The following is a 19,381-nucleotide window of genomic DNA, read 5'->3' on the forward strand; positions in this document are numbered from 1 at the left end:
ATTACTTTTCATTGCCTCTCTTGACTTTTTTCTTTGTTGGACGATAAACTTCCTCATCAACCATTCTTCCTTCCCATACTCTTCTACATTGCTATCTGATTGGCTAACATTTTCGTCAATAAATTGACGACCTACGGTGATTGGACAGTGGCACTGGTCTAGGATCAGGTTGTACATTTATAACCCCTGATCTTATTTTATTTATTTTATTTTAGGTACTTTAACTTTTGAAACTCAATTCAAGTGTAGTGGTTTTATTATTTTACTTTAATGTTATTTTATGTTTCTTCAGATTTTTTGTTATTGTATTGTAATTTGAAATGTAATTTAACAAAAAAAGGTCTAGGATCAGTTTACCATCCCTGAATCCCCCAGCCTAGGATCTCACTGACCTTATGTTTGTAAACATGCTGACCAATTGTTTGTAAACTACACAAATATAACTAATTGTCATAAAAACGGTTAAGTGACAAAGGTTTCAGCTTTGTTTAATAGAGAGCAAGATTTCACAAATTAGACCACAACATCAAGAACAGCTAATAAGAACAGAAGCTTCAGGAGCAGCTGGTGCTCAGACAGCCAGTCACTGAGTTTCTCAGACTCCTTTATTCGCATTCACCTCCTGTTCATATCAGACAAGCGCTATTGCCCCGTCAGTATGAGAATAAATGACAAAATACTAAAGTTGTATTTATTGTATTTATTTTGCATCAGAGTTTATTTTACGAGGCACAGTCTGAATTTCTTGAACAATATATTATTGAATTAAAAACAGTTATTTCATACTGATGTCATTATGACAAATGAAATATAAATATACATAAAACATTTTGAAATCTCCCTTTTTCATTTCGAGATGAGTGGACACAAAACTTGGAAATAATTTCGGGACAAATGGGATGAATGTTAGTAAATGAATGAAATGTTAACAATCTGAGTAACCATTAGTGAAAAAGAGGACACATTCTGCCATTGTGTTCTTGCACTTGTTGACATTTTACACCTAATGGAAATGAGTGTAACAAGCATGGTGTTTTGTCTACAGACAATAATGAGGAAGGTAAGTGCAACCACTGCTTTGTACTTAACACAACTCTGAGCTTTGTGAGTTTGAGTTCTTCCTCATGTTATCATTGACCTAAAGGGAGATTTCAGGACCTAGAATAAGGATACAATCTATGAATTGTATCCCATTTGCTAAACACTGACGTTGAGGTAAGCTCTGCTAGTCTATACAATTCTTTGGCACAATCATTTCCCTGAACACATTGGAGTTGTTTAGCAGAGCATATCTAAGATGAACTGAGCTGTTGCATTCTTACACACTAAAAGAATATTGAAGATCAAAATAGCATAATATGGTTTTACACAATATTGTATGATAAAGTGTGTGAAGCAACATCAGAAAACTAAGTAGCATAAATGAACCAGAATTCTGTCATTCATTTTTTTGCCTTTACTCTGAGCTTTGTACATAAACATAAACAAATAGTGTAGAAGTATTTGATGATTACTGTAACAAGCTTTGAAGCCATTGGATTATGAGGTGAATGTGAGGGGGGTATTTCAGTAAGGGCTTATCTTGGTTCATGTGATATAAACCAGAGCTATTTACTGCATAATAAAACAACCATTAACATATTCTCCTTCCTCCTGATGCAGATGGCAAACTCAACATGGTTTAAACTGATGCATCCCTTTATATCAGTGCATGAACAATGATGTTTGAAATCCTGGAGGGGGCAGTCTACATCCATGTTCAAATAACTGTAAACCCAGAGATTTGAAACTCCAAGAGGGAGAGAGCACAGTAAGGGAAAAGGGAAAAATGAAGAAGGACGGGGAAGTTCATATAAAAAAATCACCATGGACATTACAGAGTACATGCCAGGGTCAAAGAAAGGTCACTCTTAGTTCATTTGTCCAAATACTGATACTTGTTCAATCCTGTTTATTAGGGGAGGAGTTCCCTCTCAGTGCTGATGCGTATTTGAATCGAAGTCAATACGATTTAGTAAAATAAGTTTTAGAAACTGCATTCTCTCATCCTAGATTGAGAATCACACACACAAACACACATTCACGCAGCATACACATACACACGCACACACACATGCCCACATACCCACAATACTACAAGAAAATATAATAAAAGCAAAAAGATTCTTCACAGAGGAAATGCACAGCCGTACTGTGGAAATGGACAATCTTAGATTCCATTTCATGCCATAGTCGATATGCATAGAATAAGAATACAAACAAAACAATAAAGCTTTACTTAAGGAATCCAAAATCAACATCTTATGTTGATTTTAGATATAGCTGGTAAATATTCCTGTGACGTGTAGAATAAATGAGTATTTTAGGTTTGAAATATGAAAAACAAAAGCACACAAAAGACAGGTCTTGAATTCATGGCAAACCCAACAAACAGTTGTTATGTCTGTGACAGAGCTGAGAGTACAGGACATGGTTGTCTTCATACACATCCCATACCATCATTGTAATGGAAAGCTAAATGGCTGGACACAAAAGTAGCAAGCAACACAACCCCATAATCTAGCTCTTTTACACATTAAAAAGAAAAAAACTCATGATCTGAATCCCAACTTGAGATCCACATGTGAAATTAGAAGAATTGTTCAATTCTTTCAATGTCATTTACACGAAAGTCTGAGTTACACACATGGATCTCATGTTAGGATTCATCTGTATAGACGTAGGAGACTATAACAACAGTCCAATCATATCAAATTTTGTCAGGGTCCACTGTGGACAGGTGCTTGGAAAGAGCTAAGGTCACACTGTAGTTTCACTCTTCCACATACTTTTCATGCCCACAGAGCTCTGGGAATGGTCCGTGCCACTTGTGTCCAACTCCAGCTCTATCACAGAGCTCTTGAGGGTGCCGTTAGGGGCAACCCCTGGCACAGTGGTAGTGATGTTGTTCAGAGGGTAGGAGCTGCGCTTAGCTTCACGCTCTGCAGCCGCTGCCAGTTTCAGATTGTCTCGGCTGGCGCTGCGCCTATTACCTTGCATAGCCACCCTGCTGGCCACAGAGGGGAGCAGAGGGAAGGGCTTACGGCTGCCGCTGCTGCCCCCGTCACTACCCTCTGAGGGGCTGGTAGCAACTGTCTCCCCCACTCTCCTACCATTACCGTTGGTTAGCGGGCTGGCATGGCTCTCAGAGTGGCTGTGATGTAGGCTGCCGTTCTCACTAGTGGCCTGTTTGTGGGCTGGATGGGCAGCGTTGTGCTGCTCTATACCTGTAGGTCCCAGTGCTCCCATACTGCCCCCTCCACCACCAGCCCTCAAGGCTTTGAGTCGGTAGGGACCTCTGCCTTCACCTCGGTGGTGATACTGGCTGCTCCCTTGTTTAGTTCTGCCACTGACCTTCCTCCTCTGAGGTTGGACAGGGGCTACAGAGCCTATGGTGGGCAGCAGGTTGTTAGCTTGCTTGTTGTTATTGTCCGTACTGGTGCTGGTGTTGGTGCCTGCTGGGGCATGAGTGGCATTGTTGGTATTGTCTTGTGCCACCTGCAGCAGGTTGGTAAGCTTGCAGGGCCCAGGGCTTACACTGCTGATCCCACTGGGGGTGGAGGAGGACCTGGCTGATGAGGAGTTCTGGGGATCCTCTGGAGGATGGCAGCCAACGAAGATCTGGGATCCCTGTTCAGAGGTGGTCTGCATCCCACTAACAGTGGTGCAGGTGTGCGTGTAGACTGGCATAGGCTGGGAGTGGCGATACCCTGGGCAGCAGCCCAGCCAGGAGGCCTGCACATCCAGGCGTCGGAAGCAGTGGTGCACCACCAGGAACACTCCCAACACGGTGGCAGCTACCCCATAGAGAGAGCTAAACAACAGGCTGCTGTGCCCTGTCAGCCACATGGCCATGGCTCCACAGCCCCACAGGGCCAGGAACAGGAAGTGGGTGGCCTGTAGCACCAGGAACTGCACCTTCAGGGAGTACTGGTCCTCTGGGGTCAACGCAGCGTGCATGGTCCCCACCACAGAGTCTGTTGACAGGAGACTAATGCTTCCACCCAGGGCTGGCTGGCTCTCAGGCACAGGGGAGGACAGGGAGGATCCTGGGCACTCTTTGGCCACCCGTTGCCTCAGGCGAAACACAGTGCACAGGAAATAGATCCAGGTGACCAATACCGCCAAGCCTGCAGGGACAAAGAAGGCCCCCAAACTGGGCTGCCACACCAACCAGCAGCTGGAAAATACAATACAAAAGTCAGTAAGGTCATAGCAAAGAAGGATTACCTCTGTGTATTCAAAATCTCATAAAAAATGGCAAATTCAGCTCTTGAATAAGCACTAAACCAAAAGATACCGTGTCAAGGGCCAATTGCTCAACGGTAAAATGAGAAGCACTCACTAAGGGCTGTTGGACCCATAGTTGTTGACATTGACAGCCGCAGTGATGCCACATATGATGAGAGGAACACCACCAGCTATTAGATAGAACCTGTATTCAGAAAATACACAAATTACAGGGATCAAAGAAAATGAGATGAAAAATAAATGACAGTGAACTCATTTATATGTGAAGTATCATGTCCCAGCCACAATATTGGAAACAACAACTTAAACCCAAGGACTGTATGACAAATTACATTTCAGTTTCTGTTTATTCTGTATGAGATTTAGGGGCTTTGCTCCTTTGTTGTTTTCTCTCAGCAAGCATACATTTCACAGCTGTAGTGATCCCTAGGCTAGCTGTTTGTGATCTCCTGAGCTGAACTGTAAGTTGGGCAGCCTCTCTGAGCTAGCTGATAAAGTGTAACAAAGGGCAACAGGCTGCTGAGGGGTTGTGATTTATCACAGGGCTAGGCGTCATTGGAGGGCTGACCCCATGCGGCGGTGGGCAACAGAAGGGTTTGGGAAAGCCACAGAGGTCAATAGTACAGTGCATGATCACAGCCAGGGAGCACCAGGGCAGAGGGGGAAAAGGGGGAGAAAGAGGGGAGGGGGCAGTAATGAGGGGACAGTGCGCCCTCCATCACCCTTGCCAGATTTACGACATTCTCCTTAACCTCTGTTATCCCTGGCTCGTACATTCCACTCCTCCCCCGCACTGGGCTCAGCACTCTGCATCTGTCACTGCTACTCTTTTGTGCCTTAGCAGTAGTCTACTGTTTTTCCCTCCAAGGCTTTCTAAAACAGAAGATCCTTGGTTCTAAACACAATGGTGGTCTTTGATATGACAGTTTGTGTGTCCATTCACATGAATACAGTCATTTAAAATACCGCCCCACAATGAGCTCACAATTCAACCGTTGACCTGTTTGACAATGACTCACAACCTTCTCATATAAAAGTAAACTCTGTCTCACCCTGATGACATCACTTACCTGAGCATAGGCCGCTGAGTAGCTGGAACGGGAGACTCTCCCTCTGGTTGCCGTGGCATCGTCCACACAGCCTCTTTGTAGAGGACTCTAGCACTGACCCCGATCCACAGCAGAGTAGACAAGGAGGAGTAGTGGAGAGCGATGCCCACCTGAAACAAATCACACAGGGTCATACACACAGCCTCCACACACCACATGTAGAGAGCATGAGCTGGGTCTGGGAGGAGAGGGACTTACTGCCTGGCACACCATTGGATAGCTGGTCAGGGTGATGCCTCCTGTGTAGACAGCTGTGGTCATAGCGATGTGGAAGCAGGTATTGAGTAACGTGTGCCAGCTCTTTCTGGATATGTTTATAGAACTGCAGGAGGAAGAAAACAAAGAAGACCATTAGATGGACATAAAGACACTGTGGGGTAGGTCAGATAGCAGACACACGCACACACACACGCACATGCACACATACACGCACACACGTTACCTGTGGTGTAGTATGTGTGTGATGATGATGGTGAAGAGGCAGAGGAGGAGGATTGCAGTACAGCTATAGACCACAGGGTGGAGTACCCTCACTGACATGGGTGGGGAGTGGGGGAAGTCAGGAACCTCCTAGGAAAAAGAGAACTATTAATATCTTTGCAATGACCACACTGTGGGGCTTGATATAAAATCTCCAGACCTCGAGAAAAGAACATGAGCATTCATCCAGTGAAGTGATTTTTTATTTAGATCTATTAGGATCCCCATTAGCTGACGCCAATAGTTACAGCTAGTCTTCCTAGGGTCCTACATAATGAAAAAGATATTACAGACAAAATACTTTACAATTTACATACATTTAAAAACATTAGCATGTAGTGTGTGTGTGTACACACAACAAGTATGTCACATGGGGGAGAGGCGTTGTGTCGTGAGGGGTTGCTTTATTTGTTTTTTGAAACCAGGTTTCCTGTTCACTTGCGCAATATAAGATGGAAGGGCATTCCATCCAAATATTAATATTTGCTCTCTGATTACAATGAAGAGCAAGACGTGCCGCTCTGCTCTGGGCCAGCTGCAGCTTAAATAGGTATTTCTTTGCAGCACTTGACCATATGACTGGACAATAATCAAGATACGATTAAACTAGAGCCTGCAGGACTTGCTTTGTGGAGTGTGGTGTCAAAAAAGTAGAGCATCTCTTTATTACAGACAGACCTCGCCCCATCTTTACAACCATTGAATATATATGTTTTGACTATGACAGTTTACAGTCTAAGGTAACACCAAGTAATTTAGTCTCCTCAACTTGTTCAACAGCCACACCATTCATTACCAGATTCAGCTGAGGTCTAGAACCTAGGGAATGATTTGCAGTAAATACAATGCTCTTTGTTTTAGAGATGTTCAGGACCAGTTTATTACTGGCCACCCATTCCAAAAAAGTCTGCAACTCTTTGTTAAGGGTTTCAGTGACTTCCTTTAGCTGTGGATGCTGATGCGTATATGGTTGAATCATCAGCATACATCAACACACATGCTTTGTTTAATGCCAGTAGCAGGTCATTGGTAAATATAGAAAAGAGTAGAGGGCCTTGAGAGCTGCCCTGTGGTACACCACACTTTCCATGTTTGACATTAGATAAGCTTCCAGTAAAGAAAACCCTCTGAGTTATATTAGATATATAGCTCTGAATCCACGATATGGCAGAGGTTGAAAAGCCATCACATACGTTTTCTCAACAACAGGTTATGGTCGAGCAACTGCTCGGCATCTGACCATAAGGCGCTACAGAGGGTAGTGCATACGGCCCAGTACATCATTGGTGCCAAGCTTCCTGCAATCCAGGACCTATATAATAGGTAGTGTCAGAGGAAAGCCCATAAAACTGTCAGAGACTCCAGTCACCCAAGTCATAGACTGTTTTCTCTGCTACCACACGGCAAGCGGTACCAGAGCACCAAGTCTAGGACCAAAAGGCTCAATAACAGCTTCTACCCCCAAGCCATAAGACTGCTGAACAATTAATGGCCACCGGACTATTACATTGACCCCCCCCCCCCCCCCCCCCCTCCATTTGTTTTGTACACTGTTGCTACTCAATGTTTATTATTATGCATAGTCACTTCACCCCTACCCACATGTACAAATGACCTCTAACCTGTACCACCCGCACACTGAATCGGTACCGGTACCTCCTGTATATAGCCTCGTTATTGTTATGTTATTGTGCTACTTTTTATTATTTTTTACTTTAGTTTATTTGGTAAATATTTTCTTAACTCTTCTTGAACTGCATTGTTGGTTAAGGGCTTGTAAGTAAGCATTTGACTGTAAGGTCTACACTTGTTGTATTCGGTGCATAAGACAAATACGTTTGATTTGATTTGGGCAATAATATCAAAGGCACTGAAATCTAACAATATAGCGCCCACAATATTCTTATTACCAATTTCTTTCAACCAATCATCAGTCATTTGTGTCAGTGCAGTACATGTTGAGTCCCTTCTCTATAAGCATGCTGAAAGTCTGTTGTTTGTTTGTTTACAGAGAAATAGCATTGTTATTTGGTAAACAACAAAAAAATCCCAACAGTTTGCTTAGAACTGGCAACAAGCTGATAGGTCTGCTGTTTGATCCAGTAAAGGCCATTTTACCACTCTTGGTAGCAGAATGACTTTTGCTTCCTTCCAGGCCCGAGGACAAAGACTTTCCTCTAGGCTCAGATTAAAGTCATGACAGATAGGAGTGGCTGTAGAGTCAGCTACCATCCTCAGTAGATTTCCATCTAAGTTGTCAATGCCAGGAGGTTTGTCATTATTGATCAATAACAATAATATTTCCACCTCTCCCACACTACTTTACAAAAATGAAACATACAATGCTTTTCTTTAATTGTTAGTTTTTTTTAATCCATGAGTACGATGACTCACTGTTGGTTGTTGGCATTTCCTGCTAAAATAATTGGCAACATCAAATGGTTTTGTGATGAATAAAACATCTGATTTGATGAAAGATGGAGTTGAATTTGTCTTTCTGCCTATAATTTCCTTAAAAGCACTCCAACGTTTTTTTCATCATTCTTTATATCATTGATTTTGACTTCATAATACAGTTTCTTCTTCTTTTTGTTTAATTTAGTCACATCATTCCTCAATTTGATGTGCAGCCAGAGTTATTAGCCACTCCTTTTGCCCCATCTCTTTCAACCATACAGTTTTTCAATTCCTCATCAATCCATGGAGCCTTAACAGGTCTAACAGTTCATTTCTTAACAGGTGCATGTGTATCAATAATTGGAAGAAGCAATTTCATAAATACATCAAGTGCAGCGCCAGGATGTTACTTATTAATCACATCAGACCAACAAATATTTGTAACATCATCTACAGCTAAATCTTTTGTACGATCACTTATGTACTATTTTAGGCCCAGCCGTTGAAACTTTGGCTTTCCTGGAAATAGACACTATATTGTAATCACTGCATCCAATGGGTACCGATACAGCTTTCCCTAAGTTTGTTTTACTCACTGCTTTAGCACACACAATGTCCATGCCGTGTCTGAATCCTGGCTTAGGAAGGCCACCAAAAATTATGAGATTTCCATCCCCAACGACAACATTTTCCTTCAAGATAGAACTGCCGAAGGGGGAGGAGTTGCAATCTACTGCAGAGATAGCCTGCAAAATTCTGTCATACTTTCCAGGTCTATGCTCAAACAGTTCGAGCTTCTAATTTAAAAATTGCAATTCTCTAGAAATAAGTCTCTCACTGTTGCCGCCTGTTATAGACCCCCCTCAGCTCCCAGCTGTGCCCTGGACACCATATGTGAATTGATTGCCCCCCATCTATCTTCAGAGTTCGTTCTGTTAAGTGACCCAAACTGGGATATGCTTAAGACCCCGGCAGTCCTACAATCTTACCTAGATGCCCTCAATCTCACACAAATTATCAACGAACCCACCAGGTACAACCCTAAATCCATAAACATGGGCACCCTCATAGATATTATCCTGATCAACTTGCCCTCCAAATACACCTCTGCTGTTTTCAATCAGGATCTCAGCAATCACTCCCTCATCCGCTATGGGTCCGCCGTCAAACGACCACCCGTCATCACTGTCAAACGCTCCCTAAAACACATTCTATGAGCAGGCCTTTCTAACCGACCTGGCCTCATCCTGTCAGTCGAGGATGCCTGGTCGTTCTTTAAAAGTAATTTCCTCACCATCTTAAATAAGCATGCCCCTTTCAAAAAATTTAGAACTAAGAACAGATAAAGCCCTTGTTTCACTCCAGACCTGACTGCCCTTGACCAGCACAAAAACATCCTGTGGCGGACTGCACTAGCATCGAATAGTCCCCGCGATATGCAACTTTTCAGGGAAGTCAGGAACCAATACACACAGTCAGTCAGGAAAGCAAAGGCTAGCTTTTTCAAACAGAAATTTTATCCTGTAGCTCTAACTCCAAAAAGTTTTGGGACACTGTAAAGTCCATGGAGAATAAGATCACCTCCTCCCAGCTGCCCACTGCACTGAGGCTAGGTAACACTGTCACCACCAATAAATCCACGATAATCGAGAATTTCAATAAGCATTTCTCTACGGCTGGCCATGCTTTACGCCTGGCTACCCCAACCCCGGCCAACAGCTCCGCACCCCCCGCAGCTACTTGCCCAAGCCTCCCCAGCTTCTCCTTCACCCAAATCCAGATAGCAGATGTTCAGAAAGAGCTGGAAAACCTGGACCCGTACAAATCAGCTGGGCTAGACAACCTGGACCATCTCTTTCTAAAATTATCCGCCGCCATTGTTACAACCCCTATTACCAGTCTGTTCAACCTCTCTTCCGTATCGCCCGAGATCCCTAAAGATTAGAAAGGTGCCGTGGTCATCCCCCTCTTCAAAGGGGGTGACACTCTAGACCCAAACTGTTATATACCTATATCCATCCTGCCCTGCCTTTCTAAAGTCTTCGAAAGCCAAGTTAATAAACAGATCACTGACCATTTCGAATTCCACCGTACCTTCTCCGCTATGCAATCTGGTTTCCGAGCTGGTCTCGGGTGCACCTCAGCCACGTTCAAGGTACTAAAACGACATCATAACTGCCATCGATAAAAGACAGTACTGTGCAGCCGTCTTCATCGACCTGGCCAAGGCTTTTGACTCTGTAAATCACCGTATTCTTATCGGCAGACTCAACAGCCTTGGCTTCTCAAATGACTGCCTCGCCTGGTTCACCAACTACTTCTGAGACAGAGTTCAGTGTGTCAAATCGGAGGATCCTGTTGTCCGGACCTCTGGCAGTCTCTATGGGGGTACCACAGGGTTCAATTCTCGGGCTGACTCGTTTCTCTTTATATGTCAATGATGTCGCTCTTGCTGCGGGTGATTCCCTGATCCACCTCTACGCAGACGACACCATTCTGTATACATCTGGCCCTTCTTTGGACACTGTGTTAACAAACCTCCAAACAAGCTTCAATGCCATACAACACTCCTTCCGTGGCCTCCAACTGCTCTTAAACGCTAGTAAAACTAAATGCATGCTTTTCAACCGTTTGCTGCCCCTTCTCTCAGCTCACTGGTCACGATAACAACACCCACCCGTAGCATGCGCTCCAGCAGGTACATCTCACTTGTCACCCCCAAAGCCAACACCTCTTTGGCCACCTTTCCTTCCAGTTCTCTGCTGCCAATGACTGGAACGAATTGCAAAAATCGCTGAAGCTGGAGACTTATATTTCCCTCACTAACTTTAAACATCAGCTATCTGAGCAGCTAACCGATCGCTGCAGCAGTACATAACCCATCTGTAAATAGCCCATCTAATCTACTTACCTCATCCCCATATTGTTTTTATTTACTTTTCTGCTCTTTTGCACACCAGTATTTATACTTGCACATCATCATCTGCTCATCTATCACTCCAGTGTTAATTTGCAAAATTGTAATTACTTCGCTACTATGGCCTATTTATTGTCTTACCTCCTCACGCCATTTGCACACACTGTATATAGACTTTCTTTTTTTCTATTGTGTTATTGACTGTACGCTTGTTTATTCCATGTGTAACTCTGTGTTGTTGTTTGTATCGCACTGCTTTGCTTTATCTTGGCCAGGTCGCAGTTGTAAATGAGAACTTGTTCTCAACTAACCTACCTTGTTAAAGGTGAATAAAGGTGAAAAAAAATGGGGGGAAAAAGAACAAAGTACAACAGCATCAGTAAAAATGTGATCAATACATGTGGATGATTTTGTTCCAGAAGTGTTTGTAAACACCATACTGTAGGTTGATTAATAACCTGAACCAGATTACAGGAACTGGTTACAGTGAGAAGCTTCCTCTTGAGCGGACAGCTTGATGAAAACCTGTCAATATTCAGGTCCCCAAGAAAGTAGACCTCTCTGTTTACATCACATACCCTGTCAAACATTTCACACATATTATTTAGATACTGACTGTTAGCACTTGGTGGCCTATAGCAACACCCCCAAAGAAAAGGCTTTAGATGTGCCAAGAGAACCTGCAACCACAACACTTCAATAACACTTGACATAATATCTTCTCTAAGCATTACAGGGATATGGCTCTGAATATATACAGCAACGCCTCCCCATAAGCATTCATGTCTCTTCTATAGATGTTATATCCTTCTATTGCTACTGCTGTATCATCAAAATAATTATCCAAGTGACTCTCAGAAATCGCTAATATATTAATGTTATCTGATGTTAGTTATTGATTTCATTAACCTTATTTCTAAGGCTACATATATTAATATGGGCTATTTTCAGTCCTTTCCTGGGTAGCTTATCAGAGATAGACATAATATAGAAAAGAGCAAAAAAGAAAAATATAAACATTCAGCAGTCCATTAATCAGTTGGTGTGTGTAAGTGTGTGTGTGTGTGTGTGTGTGTGTGTGTGTGTGTGTGTGTGTGTGTGTGTGTGTGTGTGTGTGTGTGTGTGTGCTTCAGGGTTGAAGATACGAACCCATAGGCTTGGGTCTTTCATCCCTTCCAGGCTTTTGGCAGGGAGGGTGGACAATGAGCCTGTCATAGCAGATGTAAGTAATGTCGGCACACGCTCTGGCAGCTTTCATGACTGGGATAAGTTCTTTCCTCTTCTGGCGCACATCTTCAGAATAGTCCTTTTTGAGCAAGAAGTACATTCCGCTCAAGTTCTTGGCTCTTTCCAGAACAGGTACCATGTCCTTGAACCTCAGGAACTTGACCAATATTGGCCTGGGCCTGTCAACTGGGACGGTGGTGGGTTTTCCAGTCCTATGAGCGCGCTCAAACCTCAATCGTCTTGTGGTCCATCTTCTGTTTCTCCGAGTTCATTTCCCTCACTTTCTTCTCAGACTCCGTTCAGTTCTCATGTTGAGATTCTGCAATTCCGTCCACAACAATGTTGTTTCGCCTTGATTGTCCATCGAGATAATCTGATTTCTCCGTCATTGTTATCATGGATTCATATACAGAACTGATGTCCTCTCTCAATGACTTACAGATTTTTGTCACCTTGCCGTTCTCCTGTTTCAACTCATCGAGCTGACCCTGGGAGAACTGCAAGCTGTTCTTCAGGTCCTGGACATCTATGGTCAGGTCGTCCATTCTTTTATTAATTGACTCCACCAGTATTTGGACACAACACTAGAATGTTTTTTCTGGTTGTTGTAACAACTGCTTGTAGAACTATTTTCGTTTGATTAAAAGATCCTTCACCTGTGATAGAGACACCACTGTCCTCAACGGTACTCCCGCCGGCTTTGGTCTTTGTCATGGTACCAACGTAGGTTAAGCTGTTACTCCACGCAGTCACAGACAGAGCAGGTCGCAGGGAGGATTGGAAACAACAACAAACAGCAGGGATCTAGACAGCCACAAGCCTGGGAAAATCCGCGGTCCCAGCCACAATAGCTATCCACAACGCAAGCTGCACTCAAGCCCTCAAGAAAACTCCACTCGCCCTATAGGCAGCTAGCTAACAGCTAGGCTATCTGCTACGCCAAGCAGCTCCTCAGACCCGGCCTTGTTCAGCAGGATCACTGGACAGATAGTAGAGGTCCCAGCAACTGAAGCCAACCACGTCGCAGGATCCAAACTCAAAAGGTAGCTAGCTAGTAACCAAACTTTTTCAATAGACTTACAGAACTTTCCAAAACAACAAACTGAGCTTTCCCTCATTCCACATTCAACGGGAATTGACGTGTTGTGCAGTGCGTGTTGTGCAGAGTCATCATTACATTACATCCACCATGTGTCTCTGGGAATAAGTGAGTGATCCTAGGATGTGCTCCCGCCCTACCTGCAGCACGGCGTAGTTGCTGAGTACAGAGCAGCGCAGGGTGGAGGTGGCAGAGTCAGTGTGGGCCAGTAGGCAGCCTTCCTGGCTCCATCCCCCCTGCTGCTGCTGCAGGGCCTGCAGGCTCCAGTGGGCTGCCACTGGGTCACTTCCCGGGATCGAGTGGCGCAGGGACACCAAGATGGGCTCTGAGTGGTTCCACATACTGCACCCGTCTGCCACACAAAGGAGGAGATGACCATCACTATCACTGTCACCAGCTCATACATTTGTATTTTGTAATTATCTTAAAATAACCAGGTTTGACCTGTCTCTGTAAATTTGTTGAATTGTGTAATAAAAGTGTTATAGCTGCTCCCTCACCTAGGCCTACGTAGATAACAGGGCTGTTGACACTGCGTCTGCGGGCGTTCTCTCCAGGGCCACTGAAGTTCCCTGAGAAAGGGAAGAACCTCCCTGTACGGAACGCCACAAACTGGAGCTTACAGTCTGACGGGGCGTCCGGGGGGAACAGAGAAGCAGGGAGAACCACAGAGGCCAGGGCTACAGCATTCTAGAGGGAGGGAGAAACATAGAAAGAGAGAGACAGACCGAGTGAGAGTGAGAGTGAGAGTGAGAGTGAGAGAAAGAGAGAGAATCATACCATTCATTCTTTACTGTCCTACTTTAACCTATATTTGACTCTGTTAGCCCAATGGGGAAATTTCAAACACCAAACGACAAAATCTAAAACCTCAGGTTTTTCTCCCTCTTTCATGTCAGCTGTTGTAAATGACTGTGCTAAATGCGGATCCATGCCATCTCCAGTAGGTCAAGCCCTGAGGTGTGTTCCCTCTAATGACAACCGTATGCACTGTCTGCCATTGTACCACAGACACACAACCACAGTCCTGTTTGTGGGCAAGTTTGGGTTCAGGTCTGGGTGAGGGAGACAGAGACAGTGCTTACCTTCATGGGGAAGTTGTTTATGGAGGTGTTGTGGGTGCCTGTGGTGCAGCGGAAGCGGAGCTGCTGTTCGTGGGTGGGCTCTGCCCCCTCCATGCCCAGGTTGCCTAACAACGTCTCCCGGCGTTGGTAAGCTGTGCAGCTCATGCCAGTGAAGTGGGCCGGACGGATAAGATGGGCCTCCATTACAATGTTCCTGGAGAGCTATAGGGGGAAAACAACGTTGATTACATTTAGGACTGTAAGATAAAAATAATATAGAACCTTAAAACATGTTGGAATGCAAGTTGTTGTACCGTGGAGAGGTCCTGAGCATGGCTGTGGAGCTGTGGCCAGGCCAGAGTCTCCAGAGAGTGGACTATGGAGCTGCAGGCTTTCTTCTCTCTCTGGGCATGGGCCAGGATCTGATTATCGACCTGCATCAGGTTACTGCCCATATCCACCAGCATCTCTGACAGCTGACACATACATACACACAGGTAAAGACATGAAAAAACAAGCATTAAAAAACAGGCATTCACATAAACACAGGGGGCAGAAATAAACTTAATCATGAACATAAGGTAATGAATATATCATGAATATTCAAGTCAAAAAGTCCCTATCAACTCTTTCCAATTCAAGACAACGCAGACACAAAATAAAACCCACAAAACATGCATTGAGGGATTAAAGATCTCATCGTCCCACCTCTCGCAGTGGTCGGACATATTCCATGAATTTCTCCATCATCTGGGCCACGTACATCACGTCCATAGTGTCAGTGAAACTGGATGCATCCACGGTGTACGTGCGCACCTGACGTGCCAGAGTGACCGCATTAGAGGTATTGATGGGCATCTAGAAAAAGAGAGAAGTATGATTATTTTAAAGCAAATAACTGAAATGTTTTGTTACTTTTACACATTTACCTTTCAGGCAACAACTATTTAAATATTACTACCATAATATATGTATCATATTTTGATTTCATAGGTACTGGGCTAAATTCATTTGGGACAGCCCAAGCACAACCCCTGGTACTGACCAGGATGAAGGTGTGTAGGACCCGTGTGATGTCGTTGGTGTAGAGACAGTTGTCGTAGTCTCCCTCCTCCCAGCTCCCTGAGCGGTCACAGTATCGTGATGCCTGCTTCTGCTCCAAAGTACCCCCCATGGACAGGGAGGGGTAGTGCAGCTGCAGACAGTACTGGTAGGAGGTGATACCTGCCAGGGTTCTGGGCCACCTAGAAAAGGGAGGATGCAGCATGTTTTAATCAGAAGGACTGTTATTATTGTGGATTTAGTTTCTGGAGAGGGGAATTATTGTTTTCTTCCTTACTTGAACTCTCCCCGGTTGTTAGTGACTCTTTCCTCCGGACAGAAGGAGGCGCTGTTCTCCAGCACCACTATTTCCACGCTGCGGGAGGTGTTGCCCCGCCCAGTGGCCACCACACACTTCCACTCTCCACTGGCCTCAACATGCACGTTGGACAAGATGAGCTCACTGCACCGAGGAGACAGTACATCAGTCACTGCCATCACACATACCCAGAAAGCACACTACACCTCATGTCCTATCTGCAGACACTAAACAAACAGTGTTTGTTTTTTCATCAATTCATGAGAACCAAACACTGGCCTCACAAACCATTACTAAATCAAAAACATATTTAACTTAGACCTTATGATAAAAACATGAAAATATGACAATTGAGGAGTGCAATGAAAGGTAATAAAAGAGTGCTGCGATCGACAGATATACCAGCGGACCCCTCAGTACTGTAACATCACCTGGTGATGAAGGTGCAGTCATGCACCACGCTGGTCTCTAGACTGACGCCCTGTTCAGGGTCAGAGGTCACCAGCTGGCCGTTGTGGCGCCAGTGCAGCGCAGTGATTTTGTCCACCAGGGCGGCGGTGCAGTGGAACGGCAGCCGGTCCCCCTTGAAGACCACCTGGCGCTGGGAGGGTAGGAGAGACAGGGTGTGCAGCTCCAGAGGCCCATCTGAGTGAGGAGAGGAACACACAGCACAGCCAGGAGAAGGGAAGGCAAATGAGACCATAACAAATCACTCTGGGTTACTTCTGCTGCTCTCTCATTACACAACCTCAGCTAAATAATTCATATGAAGCCATTATGAGCCTGCTTTTTTTGGAATATTGGATGCAGACAGCCCCAAATCATAAAGGCCGACCACAGAGGAGGCACAACACAGCTAACTGGTGCACTTGGAAACACAGACTACTGAGTGGAAGAGGAAATACAATAGAAAACAGGCTATTGGAGACAGCAAAACATTGGTATTTTGCATTTTTATTGCACTTCTTATGTGTTTCCACTTGCTCACTCACAGCTTATTACTTTTCACAAACACCTACCTAACAGATTAGGGACATCTCACAATATTACCATGAGAAAACAATGACTCTGTCATTCATATAGTGAAGTTTTCATACTATTTGAGGGGTGATAGTGGTGAACCCCCGCATTCATATGCATTAAATTTCCTGTCTGACACTCACCACAGCTCAGCTGACTTTCCCTCAGTCCACGCAGGGGCTTTCCATGGAGGTTCCTGGGATAAGCACAGATTGTCTCGTCCCCCAGCCGGGCTGTCCTGGTGCGAAAGTAACCCGGCACCCAGCGCAGCCCACAGTCACATGACAGAAAGTCAGAGTTAAAGTTCCTGGTGAGAAAAAGCAGGGAGTTTTACAACAGCATTCATCAGGGGAGATTACACTGAGGAGCGGGTGCACTTTCCCTCTAACGGCATGTTGCCCAACAGTTCAGATCTATTCTCTGGTGGTCCATTATAGGATCAACATGTCAGACGTGACAAAAGGCTGTCCATTGCTTAAACTAAGCCTATAGGGAGAAAAATGTGATCAGATTGCCAAGATTGCATTTATATCACTTACGAAGATTATACAAACATCTGTCTGGAGCAAACTGTGAAAAAGGGGATGACAGTTAGGAGCAAGGAACAGTACTCACACAAGTTTAAGAGAGGGGAGTTCCTGGAAGACCCCTGGGTCCAAGGTAGATAAGATGTTCCCAGAGAGGTTCCTAACAGGAGAAAACAGACAGATGTTTAATCACTATCACTGTACTACGTACCCACAATACTACACTAGAATGTGTTGCTTTATGGTCAGTCATTTAGCCTGCTTACAGTTTGGTGAGGTGGGTGAGTCCCTGGAACATGTCTGGAGTCAAGCAGCCAATGCGGTTGTTGGACAGGTCGCTAGGAGAGATAACCGGGACAGTGAGGGCACAGCGGTGAATAATGGTCATTTTTAAAATACAAAATAGAATGACAAAGCTGTAAAACCCTAAACTTAATGAATTCCATTGGTGTTTAAATGAGGGTTACAGCATGAAATATCCTTCATATATATTTGTATTACATTTTTCTGTGTCAATATGTATATGTTGTCAAACTGATGGCAGTTGTGAAAAAAAAATAGTTGGAAGAGTTAAAGAGTTAAATGAAAATAATGCCATTGCACGTTAGGTACTTTTTCATTAATTAGGCTATTTTCTATTAAACCATATGGTCTATCTACTAGAAACTCATGGACAATATGGACACAGATAGAGTACCAGTCAAAAGTTTGGACAAACCTGCTCATTCAAGGGTTTTTCTGTATTTGTACTATTTTCTCATTGTAGAATAATAGTGAAGACATCAAAACTATGAAATAACAAATATGGAATCATGTAGTAACCAATAAAGTGTTAAACAAATCAAAATATATTTTATATTTGAGATTCTTCAAAGTAGCCACCCGTTTCCTTGATGACAGCGTTGCACACTTGGCATTCTCTCAATCAGCTTCATGAGGTATTTACCTGAAATGCATTTCAATGTGGTGTGCCTTGTTAAAAGTTAATTTGTGTGTGTGTGTGTGTGGGGGGGGGTATACAGAAGATAGCCCTATTTGGTAAAAGACCAAGTCCATATTATGGCAAGAGCGGCTCAAATAAGCAAAGAGAAACGACAAACCGGTGGAAATCTGTCCTTTGGTCTAATGAGTCCAAACTTGAGATTTTTGGTTCGAACAACCGTGTCTTTGGGAGACGCAGAGTAGGTGACCGGATGATCTCTGCATGTGCAGTTCCCACTGTGAAGTATGGAGGAGGAGGTGTGATGGTGTGGGGGTGCTTTGCTAGTGACACTGTCAGTGATTTATTTAGAATTCAAGGCACACTTAACCAGCACGGCTACCACATCATTCTGCAGCGATACGTCATTCCATCTGGTTTGCGCTTTCTACAGGACAATGACCCAAAACACATCTCCAGGCTGTGTAAGGGCTATTTGACCAAGAAGGAGAGTGATGGAGTGCTGCATCAGATGACATGGCCTCCACAATCACCCAACCTCAACCCAATTGAGATGGTTTGGGATGAGTTGAACTGCAGAGTGAAGGAAAAGTAGCCAACAAGTGCTCAGCATATGTGGGAATTTCTTCAAGACTGTTGGAAAAGCATTCCTCATGAAGCTGGTTGAGAGTGTGCAAAGCTGTCATCAAGGCAAGGGGTGGCTACTTTGAAGAATCTCAAATATACTACATTATTCCATGTGTATTATTTCATAGTTTTGAAGCCTTCACTATTATTCTACAATGTAGCAAATACTAAAAATAAAGAAAAACCCTTGAATGAGTAGGTGTGTCCAAACTTTGGACTGGTACTGTATAAAAAATGAATACTATATATTCATATTTTTAAAAATAAATAACCAAAATTACATAAGATTCCGGTAACTTTGGTAAATTAGCGATACATTTGCAA

The 19,381-nt window shown here is 44.0% G+C and overlaps 1 protein-coding gene across 1 annotated transcript in view; it reads right to left on the minus strand.

Moving 5' to 3' along the window:
* Positions 1 to 684: 684 nt before the first annotated feature.
* Positions 685 to 19,381, minus strand: part of LOC120063234 (adhesion G protein-coupled receptor A2-like) — a 54,624-nt gene continuing 35,927 nt past the window's right edge. Inside the window, exons 4-19 of the mRNA XM_039013470.1 lie at positions 17,757 to 17,828; positions 17,579 to 17,650; positions 17,107 to 17,270; positions 16,375 to 16,588; positions 15,923 to 16,087; positions 15,629 to 15,827; positions 15,292 to 15,441; positions 14,898 to 15,059; positions 14,605 to 14,805; positions 14,020 to 14,209; positions 13,660 to 13,871; positions 5,842 to 5,969; positions 5,598 to 5,721; positions 5,361 to 5,509; positions 4,385 to 4,474; positions 685 to 4,219 (exon numbers count right to left, since the gene is read on the minus strand). Of these exons, the coding sequence (XP_038869398.1) occupies positions 2,800 to 4,219; positions 4,385 to 4,474; positions 5,361 to 5,509; positions 5,598 to 5,721; positions 5,842 to 5,969; positions 13,660 to 13,871; positions 14,020 to 14,209; positions 14,605 to 14,805; positions 14,898 to 15,059; positions 15,292 to 15,441; positions 15,629 to 15,827; positions 15,923 to 16,087; positions 16,375 to 16,588; positions 17,107 to 17,270; positions 17,579 to 17,650; positions 17,757 to 17,828 (3,712 nt within the window). The 3' untranslated portion in view covers positions 685 to 2,799. The remainder of the gene's footprint in view (positions 4,220 to 4,384; positions 4,475 to 5,360; positions 5,510 to 5,597; positions 5,722 to 5,841; positions 5,970 to 13,659; positions 13,872 to 14,019; positions 14,210 to 14,604; positions 14,806 to 14,897; positions 15,060 to 15,291; positions 15,442 to 15,628; positions 15,828 to 15,922; positions 16,088 to 16,374; positions 16,589 to 17,106; positions 17,271 to 17,578; positions 17,651 to 17,756; positions 17,829 to 19,381) is intronic.

This window comes from Salvelinus namaycush, chromosome 18 (genome assembly GCF_016432855.1).
Source record: "Salvelinus namaycush isolate Seneca chromosome 18, SaNama_1.0, whole genome shotgun sequence".
In the NCBI taxonomy this organism is placed as follows: Eukaryota; Metazoa; Chordata; class Actinopteri; order Salmoniformes; family Salmonidae; genus Salvelinus; species Salvelinus namaycush.